This window comes from Diprion similis, chromosome 8 (assembly GCF_021155765.1).
Source record: "Diprion similis isolate iyDipSimi1 chromosome 8, iyDipSimi1.1, whole genome shotgun sequence".
Lineage (NCBI taxonomy): Eukaryota > Metazoa > Arthropoda > Insecta > Hymenoptera > Diprionidae > Diprion > Diprion similis.
Genome location: NC_060112.1, coordinates 2,239,147 through 2,259,572, shown reverse-complemented (window position 1 = coordinate 2,259,572; position 20,426 = coordinate 2,239,147). Strand labels below are relative to the sequence as shown.

Genomic DNA, 20,426 nt, shown 5'->3' with positions numbered 1-20,426 from the left:
TTTTGTGGGTGTAGCAGTATTCAGCAAAGTAGCATTGAAACGGTTCAAATGAAAGTGTTGTATCGCGCTCATTCCACTCTCATTTCTCTCGCTATTTAAAATCATCTTTACATAGGTACTCACTGTTAACGTTGACTGAACGCTACGTTTGAACTTCTTGGCGTCCCAAAATTCCGTGAGTATATTTGAAAGTAGCGCTGTTGCAACGACGCCTGTGCAGCGATACCAAAGCGACTTTTGACCAAATTTTTGGAACTAATTTACGTAGACAGAAGCATGTCGGTAACCTATTCACAAACGTCGTATCGTGCCATCAATAGTGTCATTTACAGTCAGTAAAAAGAGTAAACATGAGCAGGTTACCGACATTCGTTTCCCACCGAAAAATTAGTTCTAAAACTTCTGTTCCAGAGGGCGTCGAATCACGGGGGATAAGTATACACGGAAATGTGAATATCGGGCTTTTTTCCCAGTTGGCGCCAAAAGTAGTCAAGCACGACAAAAGACGGTGGAAGGATTGGCAGTGGCAAACTTCATACAACAGCAAACTACTGCATTGGGTATTATTTACCTTTATTTATTCGTCTGGAAACTTTAACGCATCGAATAACATTCGATCGAAGAAGTCAGCATGACCGGTGAGTGTACTGCGCAAATTTTAGCAACGATTCTATCCTAACCCATTTATGAAAAACGGCGTTAAAATCTGATGAGAATTCTACCGATTCAACCCTAAGCACCCCGTCTAATCATTGTCACGGCTTTTACCCACCAGCTAATGATATCGTCAACTGGACCCCGGATTTTTTTTTGGCAAATGAAGCAAAGTGTCGCCTTGTACTCGGTGAAACTGCTGATCGGCTGTCGGTGCCATCCCTTAACTCCCTACCCTTACACTCGTTTAGAGATAAACAATTGGCCAGGTTCCGAGGAATGATTCAGGACACTTACAATCCTGAGTACTACCTCGATCATTTTCAAATTCGAAATGTCGCCACTAACGAAACGACGACCTGCCGTGGCAGGTACAGAGATATGCTGGACTCCTTGGTACGTACCATCATCAGATCTCCATATTTCATGTGGCCTTGTGTGCTTTACAATCGGCAGAAATCTCATGTAACGTCATAGGTACCTGATATTTCTGCTGTGAGTTAAAGCGTCGCCGTACTGTCGACCTCTTTGTTGGCTGCGATGGTAGTAAAACGTTGGCCTACAGCAAATAATGATATGCAGTTACAGGTGCGAGCGGCTACAAGTGTTGTTCGCTTTGTGTATAATACTGCCTACAAATAAATATACTTTTTTTGTAGTATTTTCAAAGCTGCCTGTTGCTATAGTACTGAAAGTCATTTTGACGCAAGCTGCATTGATTTGCATCTTCGTTGTATTCATTTACTTGTTTGTTTCTCTACCAGCCAGGAGAAACTGTTATCGTTGACTCCAAAGAGAATATCAATGCTGAGCGGCAGACATGTTTTGTTATATCAGTTCCCGGCGTCAACAGCTGGGCAAAGGAACAGCGTACAGTGTGCGAAATTGCACCTCAAGTCTCAACTAATACTGCCACCAAGCGTTCACTGGAATCTGAAGAAATGGAATGTGCAGAAATCAGTAGCAAAAAACACACACAAACAACCCTGAGCCCAGGTGAGGGCGAACCACGCTTGCTGTCCAGGGAACATGCAATGAACTTTCCACTTCCCAATGATGATGGAATAGCCTGCATTGTGAAGGTGTGTCTGTACTGCAATGTTCTACAATTAATTGTTTACTTGTTTTATCTTTCTTGATAATTCAAGTTTGCAGAATTCACTTGAATATCTTTTTGAAATTTACATTCTTTTTAGTGGAGAGGCTGATCCAGTCTAGCTGAAAAGTTTACTTAGTTAGAATTCGAAATACCTATGACACTCTTTTAATTTTACAGATATACGATGAAACGTCGTTCAAATTGAACCAGATCATCGACATTGTAGGCTTCATGTCCTTAGACCCAGCTTTGAGCATCGCTCACGATCCAGACAAGTTGATGGATGACATAGAATTCCAATCCCACAATCCACCTGTGTCGTTGATACCTCGATTGCATGCAATCGACATCAAGGATGTGTCCAAGGAGGAGATTCCACATGCTATCCAGGGCAATTCGACCTTTCCCGCCACCACACGGAGTGACCTGAAGCTAGTGTTGAGTCAGATTCTATTCGGAGACACTTTAGCAGCCGAATATGTTATATGCCACCTAATATCTTCCATGTAAGTAGTTGGCAGTTTTTAATTTCATGTTAAAAATTATAGTTAAATCATAAATTATCTTAGTTGTGTATTTACAATTTAAAATACGTATTCTACTTCAGCTAGCCGAGCGGAAATCAAGCTGACGTTATAGAACATTATTATTTATTTCCACAGCTATTTGAGACGGGACTTTCTCTCCCTCGGCGCATTTCCGTTGAACATAACGAATTTTCCTCTCGAAAGGTGCAAAACTTTTCCAGAAGATTTTTATGGAATATTATCATTGTTGCTCCCGAAAAGTCACCTCATTGGCATGACGTTGGATGAACTTAACAACCTGAATCTGCAGCCCAAGTACGTGTACTTTCCCCAGGGGAACTTATAATTAGTCCGTTATCTATTTATTCATTTATGTATTGGTACTCAAATTACATCAACAATTTTATATTGGACGATTTATGATTATCGGGACTCATTGTTCATATTGTTTCAGAAAAGACTACGATTGTAACAGATTGACTAGCGGGGTATTGCAACTCAGCGATAATACGCATCTTGTATTAGATGAAACAAAGTTGACCAACGGTCAGGTTTCAGCAAACGGGAGGAAAAATTATGAAGCTTTCTCCACTTTGATTAATTTCCAGAAGGTCACATATGACTTCAAGTATTACACAATGGATTTTCCGACTGACATACCCGTTCTCATACTGTCGGAATCAAAATCTATGATTCCCGTAAGTATCTTGACATTTCACACATCTCCATAGTCTCCAGAACATTTTTTTCACTCAAGTGCCAGGTGGGCAGCTGATTCAATAAATGATATTTAATTTCATTCTCACAGGAAAGTCATATTTCTGGTAATAGCAAAAACTAAAACCTACTTCGTACTTTCGTGTACGGTTGTTTTGTATGGACTGTCCAGTCCCAGTTACGTATAAAGGATATCTTGTGCAATTGTCAGTCAACATCTTATTTTGTTTTTCCATCTTTACGAATTTCAGTGTAATAGGCAAATCGTGTTGGAAAAGAATTCAGACAGTGAGAGTCTCTATTCAGAAACTCTGGAAGCAGTCAGGCAGTACTTGAGGGATGAAACCAGAATAAATAACATTCGAAGCTGGTTGAGGGTATCGAGGCGACGAGAAATCGAAATCGAAACCGAGGATAGCATAGGAGATGTGAGTTTTGCACGGGGTGTATAGGATAAAAGAAGCATTTGATGAGTAAAACACGATTTTTTCTAATTTCGCAGGTAATCCAAAATGATTTCGTTGAAATGCGTCAGTTGGACAAAAGTACATCGGCGGAGGATCTGCATTCGCTAATGGTTCTCGCTAGATTGATGTCGATGTCACACGGTATGGACAAATTGGCCGTTGATCACTGGCACGAAGCCGTTAGAATGGAGAAGGAACGTAAAAGCAGACTGCAGAGACAGCGCGTGCAGATGTGAAATGAGTCATCGGTTTTCCGAATATACTCGCGTATGAATTACACACAGTTTCCTAAATATGTATATGCCTTTTTTACAACTTTACCGAATCGTTTCGGATTTGTTTTTTTTTCTTTTATTTTTATTTATTTCTTTTACCCAAACTAAATTCTGCTCTGTGTATACACAAACGGCGTTATAACGACTTCGAGCTTCAGGGATTTTGGCTAGCGATCAAAAGCCATCAAGTTAATGATGGTTGGTAGGTAGATAAGCACTCTGTCTTTTCGACGTTAACAGCGAACAAACAGGATATCACACCTATCAATAAGTTATTCGTGGAGAGAAAATTCCCTGAAATGAACCAACAATATTATATGATTCTTGCGTAAGGCTATAACTCTGAGTAAAAAAAAGAAAAGCAATATTTGTGAAATATTTGACAGTCGAATTTGAAAATCGATCGTTATTTTTCATATTTCAAAATAACTGCAGGAATAGTTCAACTTTTACGTCATATAACATTCACGTCACGTCAAATGATATTCCTTCTACGTATTTCAGGCAATAAAGTTTGGGTTTTTTATTTATTCAATTTTTCTTTTTAAATTCTTGTTCGATTCTTTTTATCGAGAGAGTATTCTAACTTGTAATTGAAATAAAGCGTGCTCGATTTTTCAGGCAAATCCGGAACACATTGTGCCCGAAAGCCGACAGAGAGTGATAGCACGACGTTCCGACAATGGAATTTAATGGAAATTTCAAATCCGCGAGTAAACCGGACAAGGATGACCCGCGGGTCTCTCGGGGTAGGCTAATCTCTACGCTTAATACTCGCCTCGGCGTCTTAACAACAACGAGCTCGTTGCCGTGATCAATTCCGCCTTTATGTCTTTGTCCTCCCCCGTATTCTCTATTAATCAACAAGTAATTGGTACTCTAGTCACGGAGGGATCCGTTCGATCTGATTGCTTCGAAATTAAAGGGATCGCCACCCCCGAGGCATATCGACAGACTCGCAATTAATGAACGCTCGGCTTTTCCTTCATTCCGTCGGCATTCGACAGTCGGCGCTTACATCCGTCGTGCGCACAACGTCACACGATGCTCCCTCTCTTCTAACTCAGTGTGATCCTCTTCAGAATCAAATCTGCCTCTTGAAACGTGGCAAAGTATGTATGACATGTGCGTTCATTATCTCTCAATCGTTCAATCCTTTTCAACAAATTACTAATCACATTTTCACTCGTCGAACCCAAGACTTTGTGTAAAATTAACAAAATTCTACCAACATTAAACACTGCATGAATTTATTTACGCTATACGTGACTAATTCACCGCTAGATCCTTTCGTTTCACCGTTAATTAAACGTGTTTCAATACTGGGGAGAAAAAAATCTTACCAAGTTTAAATAAGAGTGAAAAAACTTCCTCGATTTTATTTTCAATTATTATTCACGATATCAAATAAGTTGTACTTAGATACACCGTAAATAACTTTCATCCTCTCTTATTATAGATCAATATCTAGCCCCCGGCGTGTTGAGAAGGAATCGGAATTGTGTTCCGTCGAATCCTATAGTGTCAATACCGAGGGGATTGGTGTGTCCCATTTTTTAGTTATTTTTTTTTTACTTAAAGATTCTATAAAAAAGGGCGCCGAGTAAATCGTTTGATAAATCGTTTCACCTGGTGGGAACGGAGCCGATGTAAATTTACGGAGGGGGGGGGGGGGGGGGATGTAGGCAGGTAGATAGGTATATTTATCGGCGATAGACTGGCTATCGCAGTATAGAGGAGTATGCATGTCATGTGCCGGGTAAATTATACCCCGCAAACTGGCGGAGAGACGCTTGCGCGGTTGGAAAACGCGAGAGAGGATCTTGGGATCCGCGGTTGTTTCGCAATTCTTCGAATCCAGTCGCGCACCAATATCGGCGCGTCAAAGTTTAGCGAGCCTGCACGCCGGGTGCACGCCGTGTCGCGTTTTCAAAACCCGGTCACCGATTTGTTCCCGAAAACGGTTTCATTCTTATTCCCCCATTTCTTGCAACTTAAATTTTGCATTCTTCTCTCTTTTTCTTTCTCCTTCTCTGTTTTCCCGTTTTGTACTGTATGTTTTATCATCGTACTTGACGCGCGGTCTTCCTTTTCTTCAAATTATTCTAATAACACTGTAAATGAACGCGTGAAAACAACTCAGGATAAAAATGTGAGGATTTGATTTTTGATTTGTATAATAGCGCATATTGTGTTCATCGCTAATTTAAACTCGATATTGCATTCTTATCGCGCGTTTAAATTTGACTAAGATTAATCGATGTATACGCAGCACACCCTTGTCATTGGTTTATAAAGTAAGCAGAAGGGAGAGTGTTACAGAGAAAGGGAAGGTGAGAATGAGAAAGAGGGAGTAAGGGAAACAGAGTACCGACTTTGTTCATTAATATTTATAACCAGACACCCGGCGACGAGCACAAACTGTAGAGAGAAAGTATGTCAGCGAAAAGTCAAAATGAAAAATTATCAAGCGAGGGTTTAAGGGGTTTAACTGTAGACGATTTCGCCGAATCCGGTTCGTTAATCGTGTTCTGCTTGATTGTTGGATTTTTCTAATACGAAGAGCCTCTAATGACGACGAGTAATAACTCATTTCATTTGTGAACTCGTCGTTAAATACCGTGTTTCTTCAGCAAACGAACAAGTCTGTATTTAACAGCTTGTACAGAATAAATTTGCTGTCAAAATTAACTTTTCGTTTCATTAAAATTAGAGGAATGATGTATATTTGCCGCTAAAAAGATCATTAAATACCTACTGTTTGAAAATTGGAGTTTACAAGTTTTTTTCTTCATTCTATCAAAAGGAAATTGTTTTTTACATTTACAACTGCCTGTTTTTATTTTACCTTGGTTGAGCCATCGATTCGCTGTTATTTGTATCGAATTTCACCCGGAGCGATGAAAAAATTGTCGAAAAATCTCTGTTCCTTCGAGTGAAATTCATGGTAACGGGAACTTGAGTGGTCTCGGGTATAATTCACATGACGAAATCGACAATAAAATCATTTCCAACGGTACACACGTGTATTTCATATGACAATTCGTTCCCGAATAATTTTCCCGCGAAAAGCGCTCGCCAACGGGTCAACTTGCAACAAGATACTCGACAGAGTCTCGTTCTCCTAATCACTCGCCGACGCAGAGATTTAGGCACGTGGTACCAATTGATTCGCGGCCTTATGTAAGCTCTTGTATAATCAAAATGTTCAAGATAATTAAACGCTGATACCTTTTATCCGCTTAGACTTCTTACGCTTTCATTTTCCTCATTGGACTGCAGATCTCCACGAATTGCCTGAAAAATATCCAAGAAATTCATCATCACAGTAGAGACTGTATAACTTGTAGATGTAATTGTACAAATCTATTTTTTTTCTACTCTAAACATATACTTATTTGCAAAATTATAAATATGGTAAGCAAGAAGAAAGAAAGAAAGAAAAAAAAAAAACACCAGAGTTTAATTATTTTTAACGTTTTGATTATGAAACCTGTTTTCAAATTGTTGATGTCTCAGCTTGTGTTATTCCAAGTTGCTCAGATTCGATTCTATATTCGCCTAACAGGGACGTTGTTTCATCCAAGTTCATCATCATTGGCTCAAAGAACACTGCGAGAGATTTTTCACACTGGTTTTTTTAACTTTTAATTCCGAGGGTGAGACCGATTCACCCTCAACTGGCGATCATGCTTGTGTGCACACAGCCGCTCGCGCTTAATGGGTGTACACAGTGACCGTACAGCCGGTCGACTTCGGGATAGTAATTTCAGGTTATTGGTTACTTGTTCGAGTGAATTCATTGTCGTAATTCAAGCCTCGGTGCGCTCAAACATTCTGCGTCTATATGTGTACGTAGGTATGCCTTGCGCACCACCGTCGCCCGTGTAATTGAAGTATACAATGTTTGCCCGGTAATATGTGCGCCAATGGAGCGCAATTCCGTGCCTAGTCGATCTACGTCAAACCCTCCTCCCGTCCCTGATCTTGTCCATAAGGTTGTTTTTTCCGTTTTTCTTTGCTTTCCGCGTCATTGCCTCGGCTCGGAAACGCCCTCCAGGCTTTTAGATTTCTTTCCCTTTCGTGCGGGTGCCTGCTTTGTCTGCTCGTACAATTCGAACCAAAACATTAACGACTACTGAGTAATTTAGACAATCGCAGACACTTAATCAAACTTTTTTTTACCATCGAGTTTATTTTATTTTATACCAGTTTCGATCTAAAAATTTATCCACGAATGCAGAGAAGAACATTAGCAACTCGCATTATATACTTTAGTTATACACACTTGGAAGTTACATTCGATAATTTTCTTTCCGCAATTCCTGTATCAGAGTCACTACATATTTGTAAATTCAATTATTTTTGTTGCGTAAAAATTTACCGATTTTTACAACAAAAATATCACTCTTCAAAATTAGAGATTAAATCGTTAGATCCATATTTTCGAGAATCTTTTCTTATGAATAGAAATAATTAGTTCCACTCTTGTGACACTTTTATTGTTAGCCTGACACAAGTCTGCATTTTCGATTATCTATTCAATTATCTATTTCTAAGAACTAAATTGAATCGAGCGTTGACGCTTTATAAGCTTGGGAGAAATTGGCAAACGAACAACTGGTCCAGGGAAAGAAAATTTGCAAGGAAATACCGAGTGATGTTTCGTCTGAAAGAGAAAAAAAAGCAAAACAAAAAAACGGTTCATCAAATAAACGCTCGAGGTTAAAGGTTGGTCGCTTTCGGGTGAAACGAGAAAGGGACGTGCCATTAAAATCATGCCTCCTTTCTTCCACTCGATTCCCATGATTTCCCCTATTCTCGGTTTCGCCGCGACTGATGCAGTCTCATGAATACATACATATACATAATATGTATGTTATCAAAATTTATTCAATAACAGTACGCGAACAATCCGTCTCGTGTATTCCTCTTATTTTTATATTCTCATTCTTTTATACTAAACCAACTATATACGCGTGTTTATATTACATCGAACAATTTTCTTAATCTCCAGCAAGTAAAAATCGCCGACAGGACTTGCAAAGGAAAATTCCGTCGTACCTTTTACTTCGCGACGAGTCGAGGGGCCGAGGAGATATTTCTTTCTCGTAGGTCTTATTTGCCTCTGAGTAAGATACGCGCACAGCGATTATTTCTTAGGCGCATACATATCCACAGAGATATTCGTATTCGTATTCGAGTTATTTGGCAAGGATATCGGCTACGCGCGACGGCTGACATCCTGTAAGTACCCGGTGGTGTGCGCACCGTGGGGCATCGCGCGAACGATTTCAAATTCCCTGAGAATTTTCAGATTTCACACACCGACGCTTTCCACCCTCTCTACACCTACCCAGCTCTACCTTTTTGCATTCATCACCGAGTGAAAAGCTCAAACATTATACCTCGATATACCGCCGCCATTACAGAACGTCGAACGTCTCTTATACATGCCTCCCTTCTTAAAATCCATATCGCCAGAATACTTCATCCTCCTTGTTGATAGCCATGCTTCTGGAATTTCGAGGCTAGCTTATAAATTTCAAGATTGTCTATACCGCAATTCCTTACCGCATGTTTTTTTTGTTTTAAGGTAGCCTTAAATTCTTGGAAAACCCGTATGAAATCGCTTGGCAAAATGCAGAACAAGAAAAGTACTCTCGGAGGTGTGCAATTTAATAAAACGTGATTAAAATTCCAGCACATGCGGCATGAGCCTAGGAAAGCAGTATGGCGTCGGGCCGAGCAATCAGCTGATCATTTCGGAAGAATTGCACAGATACCGGAGGTGCATAAGCTTCGTGCAGGCCATCAGAGCTTAATTTTCCGAAATGGAATACACCCATGACGAAACACGGGACGTAATGCGACTTTTATTTTTAAATACGTGAAGCAGTTTACGTTCCGTCACCAGATGGCGGGCCTCCGATACTTTGGGCAATAACGGGGGTCGTTTGCGCAAAGCGGAGTGGTCGCGGACCGACAAGCGCGGTTCTTTGATGGAAAATGGTAGTTTTTTGGCTTTGAAATATCGGGCGAAGCGACGAACCAGCTTCGCAGGGAGGCGATTAAAGCGGAGCTGGAGTAAATAGTTGGAACACAACCCGAGGCGGCGGGGGTGGGGGTGGGTTCTGCAGTTTTGAACGGCAGCGATTGAGGCGATAAACTGCGGCCGCGGACCGCCGACCGCGTGCCGGACGCTGACAAGTACCACGATTACGCCGGCTCCGCGGACCTTCCCTAAATATTTATCTTGTCGCCGATTACGTAATCCGTCCAGCCTCGCAGGCTTTGCCCATCCGAAAAACTGATTTCCACTGCCGCGTTGGCGGGTCAAATCAACCCACCGAATTTTCCCTTCGACCGCCGCCCGAGTTATTACCCGGGGCTTAACTCGCGCCTATAATAACCACCTACACGCCGGTTTTAAAACCGCCGGCACGGAGGCATCGCGCTCTATTCGTCAGCTGTGTAATAAAACGGCTTGGATTTAACAGCAACGCTATACACGCATCAGCTCTACTTTCATCAGACCTTATCATAATCGTAAACATTTTCTTTTTGGTTTTTTTTTTTTTTTTTTTTTAGAAAAGTTTCACCAAAATTTTGGAACTCTTGCGGTCACCATTAATGAGGTGTGGTGGAAAGAATTCGAGTCGTATAAAGAAAAAATAATCGAACCACGGTGGTTTGTCGGTTTCAAGTACGGAGCTTATTGTTAGAAATTCTGGTAAACTATTGAGACGGAGGTAAGAAATTTAGAAAGTTTAACAAATCGAAGGGTTCCAATATCGTGTTTTCCGAGATACGAAAATTCTGGTTTCCAAGATTTCAAAGAGTTGAAATGAAAAGTATAGAAAGTTCAAATTCAAAATATAGAATACCCGAACCTGTTTATGAAACCAAAAAATCAAATTATCCGAATTCCCGGTGAGACTATACCTATTGTGTCTTACTTTTTGACGTTTTGACTTTTCTACATTTTTCGTCGTTCTACATTTCGAATTTTCATGAGTCAGGTACTCACCTCTTCAAAAATTCCATCTCGGGATCTTTCTATTGTGTTACCATTGAACTTTTTAACCCCCACCCGTGTTTATCCTCTCACCCCGTCCCTTGTCCACATCTCCTTTTGTTATTTTACAACTTTCGCACGATGATTGATTTCCGATTTTTTCTCGCCTCTTGTTATACCCTCGTTTATTCCTATCGAAACGCGTTCCCAATTCAAAGTTTTCGGTGAAAAGTTATAGGGAAAGTTTTCGTCGAGGCCTTAAACTCCGGGCTTAAGGGTTCGGCGGTTATTTAGACTTTTTAATCCGCCAAATCGCTCCTGTGCTTCCACCGATTGTCTAATAAGGGAAAATTTCGCTACAGGCTTCGAGACCCGAAAGTTGTGAATAACGATGTAAAAACGGTCGTAACAATGAGACGAGTAAGAAGGAGATTATGAGAGATCAGGAAAAGATATGGGGAAAAAATCAAATGAAACGTTGATTGGTCGGGCGGGTCGCTTGGAAATGTTTTGAGAATACTTCAATCAGTCTTGCAGCGGTATACGCGGCAATAAATTTTAATTAAAATACTGAAACCCTTTTTTTTCTCCCTTCCTCTGTTTGCTCTTCTTTTCTTTCGTTTCTCCCTCTTTCCTTGTACCTCGCCTCATAGGCCAGGCACAAGACGCGAGCATTAAACACCTTGACACTGACAAGTTGCCGCGTGCTTTTTCATTCCTCCAGAAAACGGTGTTGTATGTATAGTGTATACATGTACACAGATATACATGTATACAACTATCCTTCGGAAACGGACGGTTAATTAATTGGGTGATTACGACTCGAGTTACTCTTTCAAGAAGAAGAGAGTAACTGAATTACTACGGCAGCATTCTTTGCTCTTATTGCTCGCTTTTGCATTTCCCCTTTCCCTCCCTGAAAGTTGATAAATCAAGTTGTGAAGTATTGAAAACAAAAGAAAAGAATTTCAAGAACAGTCAAACACAGCACAGTGAAATGAATCGTAACGAGGTATAAAAAACTTTAGTGTAAACGTCGTATATCTGTGTATAAAGTAACAACAGTATAAGACATTGTAGAAACGGAAGAAACGCAGTATAATCTTGAATGAGGAAGAAATTTCAAGATATTACGCAAAAAAGGAGAAAGAAATCGTGTGAAGATACGCGGTGCAGGTACCAGAACAACATGGAGTAAGGAAAATTTGTTTCAGTGAATGGTAAAGAGTTGCGGCAGCATTAGTAGCAGCAGAGTGGTTGAATAATCTGGTCCGAGTATGCATTGGTGCAAGGCAGATAATCTGCAACTGGGGTCTTGACGTCATCGCGAAGCTGCAGGATCGGTAGTGTCCTCGGCAGGATGGAGAACGCTTCGGAGGTGGTAAACGGTAACGGTACGAGTTTCGAGTACCCGGACTGGGACTTAACGGGGAACGCGGGAGTCCAGGCGGCGTTCTGCATCCTCTACGGGAACATATTCGTCCTGGGTTTGTGCGGAAACGCTTTAGTGTGTTTCGTGGTGGCGCGAAACCGGCAGATGCAAACGGTGACGAACCTCTTCATAACGAACCTGGCGCTGAGCGACGTCCTCCTCTGCATCCTGGCCGTGCCTTTCACCCCCCTCTACACCTTCCTCGGTGGATGGGTGTTCGGAAACACGCTCTGCCACCTGGTGCCTTACGCCCAGGGCGCCAGCATCTACATAAGCACCCTGACTCTGACCGGTATCGCTGTCGATCGTTTCTCCGTGATAATCTACCCATTCCGGCCGCGGATGCGGGTAGAGGCCTGCCTCGCCATCATCGCCGGGATCTGGGTGGTCGCCCTGGGCCTCACCCTCCCATACGGCATGTATATGCAGCTGCAGGAGGACAAAGGAGGATACAAACTCTGCGAGGAGAACTGGCCCGGCGAAGACTTCAGGATGGTCTTCAGCAGCCTCACGTCGATTCTCCAATTCGTGCTACCGTTCTTCGTCATCGCCTACTGCTACGTCTGCGTATCCGTCAGGCTAAACGACCGCGCCAAGGCTAAACCCGGCTCCAAGACCAGCCGACGCGAAGAGGCCGACAAGGAGCGGAAAAGGCGCACCAACCGCATGCTCATCGCCATGGTCTCGATCTTCGGCGTCTCCTGGCTTCCACTCAACATCGTGAACGTCCTGAACGACTTCTACTTACCCGTCACGGACTGGTCGTACTACAGGCTCTGCTTCTTCATGACGCACTGCCTCGCCATGAGCAGCACGTGCTACAATCCCTTCCTCTACGCCTGGCTAAACGAAAACTTTCGCAAGGAGTTCAAGCAGGTATACGTGTGTCTCTTTCTTGTTAGCGACGGTGATTCTCGCCATCGTTAAAAACGTGGGAATCGTAGTTATCTGTTCGTTATATTTATTATAGTTGTATATGGAAGGCTTTCGAAATACAATCGGAATGAAGACAAAGAGAGATAGAAAAAAAAAAAAAAAAAAAAAAAACCCAGGGGCGAGTGCCAATGGATGATTGAAGTTGAGCTGGTAGCCCTTTATATGGACTTAATTTTCCCGCCTGCGAAATAATAACGTCAACGGATCGTCCCCGTGTCTTTCTTGATTACTTTTACCGAAAGTTTTTCTTTCTTCTTTGTCTTCGTTTTCATTTTCTCATCGTTCTCCACCTCTTCCCTCGAGGGACAAGCCGAGAAATACAGATGCAGCTATACCCCATAGAGTACACATTGCGTACAACGACGTTGAGTTACGGACAAGCGAATGACTGCCTGCCTGCCTGCCTACGCTCGTGAAAAAGTCGCTATCTACGAGCAGTTGCGCGAAATGGATTTGCGAGGGGTGCCGACAAATCGAGCGAACGGATACGGCTATACGCGTCTATATCCGGGACCAGATGTCGCACGAACCTAGTCCGTATTCCTCATTCCTTACGAGCCAGCGTTGCGGCTTCCCCTCTCCATGGGGTGACGTAAATCCTTTCAGACTACGGTTTCAGATTCGGTTTCAGGTCGTCCCGACGGTAATTCCTTCGGAATTCGGATTGTCTTAGCGCCGAAGAATCGCGCCGTAAACTCCCGCGGATGTAAGGGCGAATCGTGTATCAGATGTGGGTAATTTCGACGGAGAGTGAAAATAAAAGGGTCACGCAGATGTCCGCTCATAACTCGTTCAAAATTCGGCAAGAAAAAAAAAAACGTCGTTCTAGAAATAAAATAGCTTGTTGCTTATTCGCCTAAAATTCTTTTTCTACTCTACACTCGGGATTAGCCCTCGTTCGTTTTCTACTTACCTCTTATGTGAAACGGGATTATGGCAAGAATAGTTTGCTCTGGAATTTCGCTATCAAAATTCTTTCGGACGACGGAAAGAAGAGAAAAATTAGAACTTCTGGGATATCGGAATTAGGTGTAAGAGCCCGGAAGTAACGGGTAGCTATTTTTCAATAAGACAGAAAACAAAGAAAGCCCTTATCACCAAGATAGAAATAACCGTTTCACACTGGTTGAATGGAAAATTAATTAGCAACAGCCTGCCAAGAGGTTTTATGTATTTGTAGTGTAGGATTAGGTAATATAATATAGTATTAGAACCGTCTCTCCTTTAACGCGGGATAATGAATCTGTGTATATAATCCAATATAACTTTCCACCCGTGCACGATACAGAGGGTATTCGTTATTAGAGAGGTTCGAATAATACTTCCGTGACTTTGGGTCAATAAATTCTTCGCAAACAGTTTTAGGCCCCGCCTGTGCAGGGAACTCAGGATATTAATTTTCTCCGGCGAACAAAGACGCGGGAGTAGCGCAAAGTTCGACGAATAACATTGATTATACTCTTCTGAAATATTCGCAAATCGATGAGTCGGATAAAAATGATAACCATTATTATTTGCAAATTTTCCTTTAAATTAGACGTGTATTCGTATATTCATAGATAAATTGCAAAATTTGATTCAAGACAATCCACTTTGCCTTGGGGTTTTCACCGCGACTTCGGCGACCACAACGAGCGGTGCCGTGGTAATCCTAGGTGATTTCGTCCGGAGTTTGACCCGATTAGAGGGTGGCTCTCTCCCGACTTTCAGCGCATGTAAAACCCCTGCGATAGAACGACCGCTCCCTCCCCTCCCCCACCCCTTCCAAAAAAAAGGATACTAGAAATTGGGATAGAAAACTCAATAGAATGGCACCTATCTGCACCAGGTGATTCCGTGCTTCAGACGCGCCTACGAAGGGCGAAATCCCAACGGGAAATCCGTCGGTGGACTTCGGACCGAACGAACCTGCGACGGTGAGGCTGACGTTGACGGAAACGGCGTCGGAATCGGCGTGGAGGCCATCCAAGAGGAGACGCTTCTTCGCGTTCCTGATACCAACGCCACGGGGTGTGAACTCGTCGTCCTCGACCGCTCCACAAGCTCCTTGTCCGACCCCAAGGACGAACGACGCTCTGTCGCCCTTCGTGACATCGCTGAGGACGCGTTGTAGGAATTCACTGAAAAACAAGGTGAGAGACGGCAAGTCGAATAATATCCTTCCAGAAACTCCCAGGAATCGCGAACGAGACTTTTTCTTACGAAAATAGACAAACTGGGTTATCTCGCGGAAATGTAATGTGGAAAATTTAATTCAGGCTAAAACCGCCTGCATTTATGCAATTTACACTACGTCTTTATCAAAATCGCCTGCGTTTTTCCAGCTTACTGATCGCCGGAATGTACTCTCGGTTGCCGGGATGCAGGCGGAGTTTAGTAAAAGTACTTTGAATTTCATAAATGTAAGCAGATTTCCCCGGTATTAAATTACCTCGAAATAAACCGGTATATCACGGAGTGGCTGGGGCTGCATCTGATTTATGGAAAGAGAAGACTCTTGAGATTAGTGACTAGAGTTTGTCAAAGTTGAATATAATAACTTAGAAAGAGAAGAGAAGAAAAACATTTCCCTTCGTTATCATTCCTATAATTGTGAAACTTTTGTTTGAAGGCTCTGTTTAACGAGAAAGAAAAAGAAGATGAAAATATAGGAACTTCAGATAATTTGAACAGACTGACTAAACTTGAACTTTTTGCCACAGCTTCGCGCGGGGAATTAAATGAATTTTCCAAGTGCCTGAGCGAATCCGCAGTGACACACCGCGACCGTTTTTCAACTTTACACGTCGTATATTTAGCCCCCAGTTATATAATCAGCGGGAGGGAAGTTTCCAAGAAATAATATGTACCTAACGACGTTGCGCGAGTAAATTTCGGAGAACCATCTCTTGGTCCCATTTTCTCAGCCGCGCGCTAATCAACGGTTACCTGTTGAAATATACGAAATGGCAGGAAATGTCAGTACATAGTCGTCGAGATTTCTTCTGACTGCAGGTTACTTGATATATAGGTATTCACACAACCAGCCACCCTCTGCAAAATATACCGAAGCACCAGGGTTCGGGGGTTTGGAAATTCGGGTGAGGACAGTGACGGGATTTGAGAAGTGGCGGGCTGAAACCGGGTAGATTATAATCAACGGGGTTGCGCAGGGGGCAAATCCCACTCTCCCGAGAGTATACATACCCGAACTGTAAATGCAAGGGTTGCTTTGGAAACTTTTCCAGGCGTTGACGGGACCGCTGGGGACGTCGTCGAGGCAACCTGCCCTCTCGATCTCGGCGGGCGACGGCTGCAGGAGATCTCAACGGGGTTCGGCTCGCCCCCAACCCAAAACGATGCCGACGGTGCGGATCTCGGTCCCGGATTTGTCACGTACCCACAACCCGACTCTGCTCAGCTCGATTCACCATCTCTCCATCCGGCACGGCATCCCTGATGAAGACAACAAGAGCGGCATAACGAAGAGATTTAGCCCCCATCTCTCCCTGTGTGGCATTATTATAATTACCCACAGGATTATACGGGCGAAACGATGTAAAGTATATCCGCGATTATACGATGATGTAACGACGACCTGCACGATTATGTGACATAATACTTGGCACTGTTGAAAATCTCGTTTCTCGCAATTCGCTACTGATTATTATTTTTTTTTTTTATGTTTTACTCTTTTCCCCGTATAACTTTTTCTTCGCAGATTTCGCACAGAATTTTAGAAACTGTTACCATTTTCACACCATGATCGCAGACTCGCGTTTTTCAACAGTGCGCGTGTAAACTTGTGCGCAAACGACAGTCGTATAACGGCGTCTACCTGTGCGTATGTGTGTGTGCATGTGTGTGTAGAATATTGTAATACATCGAAAAATGTTTGTGTATAGAGGTCGGAAAAGGCAGAAGAGAAGATAAATAAAACAAATCGTAAATAAGGAAAATGGCAGTGCATGTGTTACACATATCGGCGCGAAGAGGAAATTTCCTCACAAGGTATCTGGAATCCTGCAGAGTAGTTGAGCTTTTAAGCTGAAATTCATGCTGGCAATTTCTTAGTTCAATCTATCTCTATCCTCTTTTTTCGCGTGATTTTATTTTTATTATTTGTGTGGAAAAATTTCCCAAACATTTTCTCGTACGTACCTTCTTAATACCTTTTACCCAGAATATATTTTTCCCATCGTTGATCCCTGGAATTTGCAACGCGCTCGCGGCGATCGCTAAACACTCTTAAATATCCACGTTGCATGTAAATAAGTAAAACCCATGCCTGTATGTCGCAGTTATCATCACCGTGTCTACATGTATACAACATTGCATATAATTACGTTCCTTTTATCGACAGATTTTTTATACAACCGAACGGTATAACAAAAATGAAAAATACACGAAATTTGGGGTAAGATATGATAAGAAAAGGAGAAAACGTTGTACACACAATCTGTCCGTTGTAAAAATAATCCTTGAAAGAATCTTTTTATATCCAGACAAAAGGGTAAATGCGTAGTTAATGCTTATTGCACAAGTAAGTTGTGACAATTGTTGAGATTCGGGTGAGCAATTGAATTAATCTTTGTCCAAGTTATTATACAATATTCTTTGCGGGAGGGAAAAGGGACTTCGTAACGAATCTCCTCTCTCCGTTATACCTTGTAAAATGCTAAGCATAACTTCGTTACTGCGTTTTCCCCACGCGGAACGGTATAACTTTATATACGGTGCATTCCATGCCAAATCAGTAAATGGTTGACCATGAAATTTTTTAATTTCATCAAGAATTTTTCCAACGTTAGTACGGTCCCTGAAAAACTTTTGAAAAAAATTTCAAAAATTTTCAGTCACTCGTCTTTACCCGGTGAATTTTATGAAACAAGAAAAAAAAACATTTGGTTTCCGAAATGAAACATTTTCACGCAAGATTCAGAGTGGGACCTCGATTTTTAAATTTATTTAAATGATTTTTTCTGTATTTTTAATCGTTTTTTCCCTTCTCATACTTGTTACAAATCTTTTATAATACATACCGCATCTCCGATTTGATTACTTATTTTTTTATTACTTCTCTGGTTTTAAGAAATACTCGCGATTTGATTCAAAATTTTTATAGTAGATTTTTAACAGGTATGAAAATAGAAAAAAACGATCAAAAAAATAGAAAAAGCAATTAAGAAAATGGAAAAAAAACGAGATCCCACTCTGAATCTTACGTGAAAATGTTTGATTTCGGAAACCAAACGTTTTTTTTTTTCTTGTTTCATAAAAATCAATTTGAGGTGTGTTTTTGGGATAGGTTCAAAAAATGATAGGATAAAGAAACGAGTGACTGAAAAAAATTGAAATTTCTTATTAAAGCATTTCAGGGGTTACCGTACTAACGTAGAAAAAATCCTTGGTGAAATTAAAAAATGTCATAGTCAACCGTTTACTGAGTTGGCGTGGAATGCCTCATATATATAAAGATAATATATATAATAATATAATATATAAAGATAACGTTTTAATAGGGTGGAGGGAGGGGGCGGAATTGTAACTCTGCACTCTTCAAGTTTCGAAAATGTTCCCCCGAAGATAAGCCAGCATCGCTCCCCGAAACCGCGTCGACGATGGCGGCGGCAGGTGTCCGGTGTCACAATGATACTTAAACTGGATGATAGAGAGAGCAGCTCGGGGAACGGGATTAGTGGGAACAAATGGGTTTCTCGTCTCTCGGAGACGGCGAGTCGCTGGTATCGGTGCACACGGAGGGATGGGAATCGATAAACCCGGGATGCCATCGGTCGACTTTTCCACCGGGTGAAAAATCCCCGAAAAATCAAAAAATCGCAAGGGGGTGGCATAGACGATGCAATTTAAAGCGCACGCTTCTAACGACCTTTATGGGGGGCCCGTTTGTTTGGCGCAAACTGAAAACTGCGCCAAGGTTTGTTCTCGTCACTCTCCGTTCCTGAACGAGATTCGAGTCCCTCGCCGCCTTTTCACCCCCCCCTAGGAAACACGCTATACCCTCCAATTTTCAACTTCCGAGGACCATTTTCCGCACCCACCGCGAACCATCGGAACCCCCGATCCCCTGCAAATTACCCTTTTTTCTGGACGGGGCAAAGGGATGGAACTGTTTACGATCCGCAGACAGGAACGAAAACAACGCGATCCCGCCAACGATAAAACCCGGCGTCGAATCGTCCGCGGAAAAATGGCGAACGGACGATGTGTAAACTGCATCGATGCTCTGGAGGATCACCGTTCGTTTTCGCATTATATGATCCGCGTTTTATCGCCCCGTCTGGCCCACCGAATTATTTTCAAATCGAAACCTCCCCTCGTTTCATACCTCGTAGCTTTTTTTTTTTACCGATCTTTATAGAGGCTTGTAGTCGGAGTTTTTTTATCCGAATATCTCACCGCGGTTTATAACTTACCGTATCAATAAAAGCTTTACCAAAATCCTTGGAGGGAAATCTCGAGGCTGTGTGAAAATCTTATTATTATACGTGTATCAGGAAATTTACCACGATAAACGCTGACAAGTGAACCCAACGTGCTGCATGTTATTCTATCGACTCGCAACTCTCTTGAGTGACAAGTGCTTCGTAGGATCGATTAATTGCGTCGTCTGTGGTTCGAGGTCCAGCTGAACATTCCAGGATGCGCTGATATCATCTCGGCGAAAATCTATGCTAGTTCCGTGAAGCGTTTCCCAGAAACGACATAATTTTTATTACTTTACATCATCGAAGTAAAATCAACGCTGCAATTTTGTGCACAATTCGTGAACATTGATTTTTTTCACCGTTATATTCTTTCGCTATTATTTTTCTGCCGACCCGACGTGTTTTTACATCCGTGCCTCTTGTTTCAGCTGAAATCTCGACCGCCTTTGAAAGCCTATTCGAATATCCTGCCAAGAGACCAGGAGAATGAGAGAGTAGCCGCAGAGGGGTGCGATACTCGAGCCGTATTTTTGAATCAATCACGTATGCGGGCAGCGAGCAAACGATCAGTTTGGCAGAGCCGTGGAGTGATTTGTGATTTTAGTGTGATAAAGCTGGCGAAAGAGAGAAAGAGAGAGAGCGGGGTGGAAATAACGCCAGTGAAAAAAAAACACGTCAGAACGGGGCGCCCGGGTTTCGCGGTAAACGAAGTAATGGATGAGCAACAACTTGGCGGGAGGGTGGCGCGTCAATCAAATGTTGATTAAAACGAGTCGGCTCCAGGGTCGGCATCTGGCGACGAAGGGCTCGTTAGGTTGTTTTATTGAACCGCGGAAAGATGGCCAGCTATATTTATGTTTTTTTTACCCCCAC

At 42.3% G+C, this 20,426-nt stretch overlaps 2 protein-coding genes across 4 annotated transcripts; both read left to right on the top strand.

Annotated features, from left to right (window-relative positions):
- Positions 1 to 420: 420 nt before the first annotated feature.
- On the top strand, positions 421 to 3,759 carry LOC124408886 (mini-chromosome maintenance complex-binding protein). 2 transcript variants are annotated; one of them, XM_046886159.1, is made up of 8 exons: positions 423 to 638; positions 776 to 1,050; positions 1,419 to 1,736; positions 1,931 to 2,259; positions 2,416 to 2,595; positions 2,735 to 2,978; positions 3,249 to 3,425; positions 3,500 to 3,759. In XM_046886159.1, the coding sequence occupies exons 1-8, from the start codon at positions 632 to 634 to the stop codon at positions 3,698 to 3,700; spliced, it is 1,731 nt and encodes a 576-aa protein (XP_046742115.1). In that variant the 5' UTR covers positions 423 to 631; the 3' UTR covers positions 3,701 to 3,759. The 2 variants fall into 2 exon arrangements, with proteins under 2 accessions (XP_046742116.1, XP_046742115.1); XM_046886160.1 differs by lacking the exon at positions 3,500 to 3,759 and having other exon boundaries at positions 421 to 638; positions 3,257 to 3,423.
- Positions 3,760 to 11,913: 8,154 nt separating this feature from the next.
- LOC124408887 (prolactin-releasing peptide receptor-like) lies at positions 11,914 to 16,472 on the top strand. 2 transcript variants are annotated; one of them, XM_046886161.1, is made up of 3 exons: positions 11,914 to 13,065; positions 14,954 to 15,257; positions 16,353 to 16,472. In XM_046886161.1, exons 1-2 carry the CDS (start codon positions 12,118 to 12,120, stop codon positions 15,236 to 15,238), a joined length of 1,233 nt encoding a protein of 410 aa, XP_046742117.1. In that variant the 5' UTR covers positions 11,914 to 12,117; the 3' UTR covers positions 15,239 to 15,257; positions 16,353 to 16,472. The 2 variants fall into 2 exon arrangements, with proteins under 2 accessions (XP_046742117.1, XP_046742119.1); XM_046886163.1 differs by lacking the exon at positions 16,353 to 16,472 and adding an exon at positions 15,828 to 16,112.
- The last annotated feature ends 3,954 nt before the right edge of the window (positions 16,473 to 20,426 follow it).

Bases quoted from the DNA above. Each gene is read 5' to 3' on its own strand.
- LOC124408887 (XM_046886161.1), top strand. From the start codon at position 12,118: ATGGAGAACGCTTCGGAGGTGGTAAACGGTAACGGTACGAGTTTCGAG. The intron at 13,066-14,953 runs GTATACGTGTGT...TATCTGCACCAG, and splicing joins TTCGCAAGGAGTTCAAGCAG to GTGATTCCGTGCTTCAGACG.
- LOC124408886 (XM_046886159.1), top strand. The intron at 1,051-1,418 runs GTACGTACCATC...TTTCTCTACCAG, and splicing joins GAGATATGCTGGACTCCTTG to CCAGGAGAAACTGTTATCGT. The intron at 2,979-3,248 runs GTAAGTATCTTG...TACGAATTTCAG, and splicing joins AATCAAAATCTATGATTCCC to TGTAATAGGCAAATCGTGTT.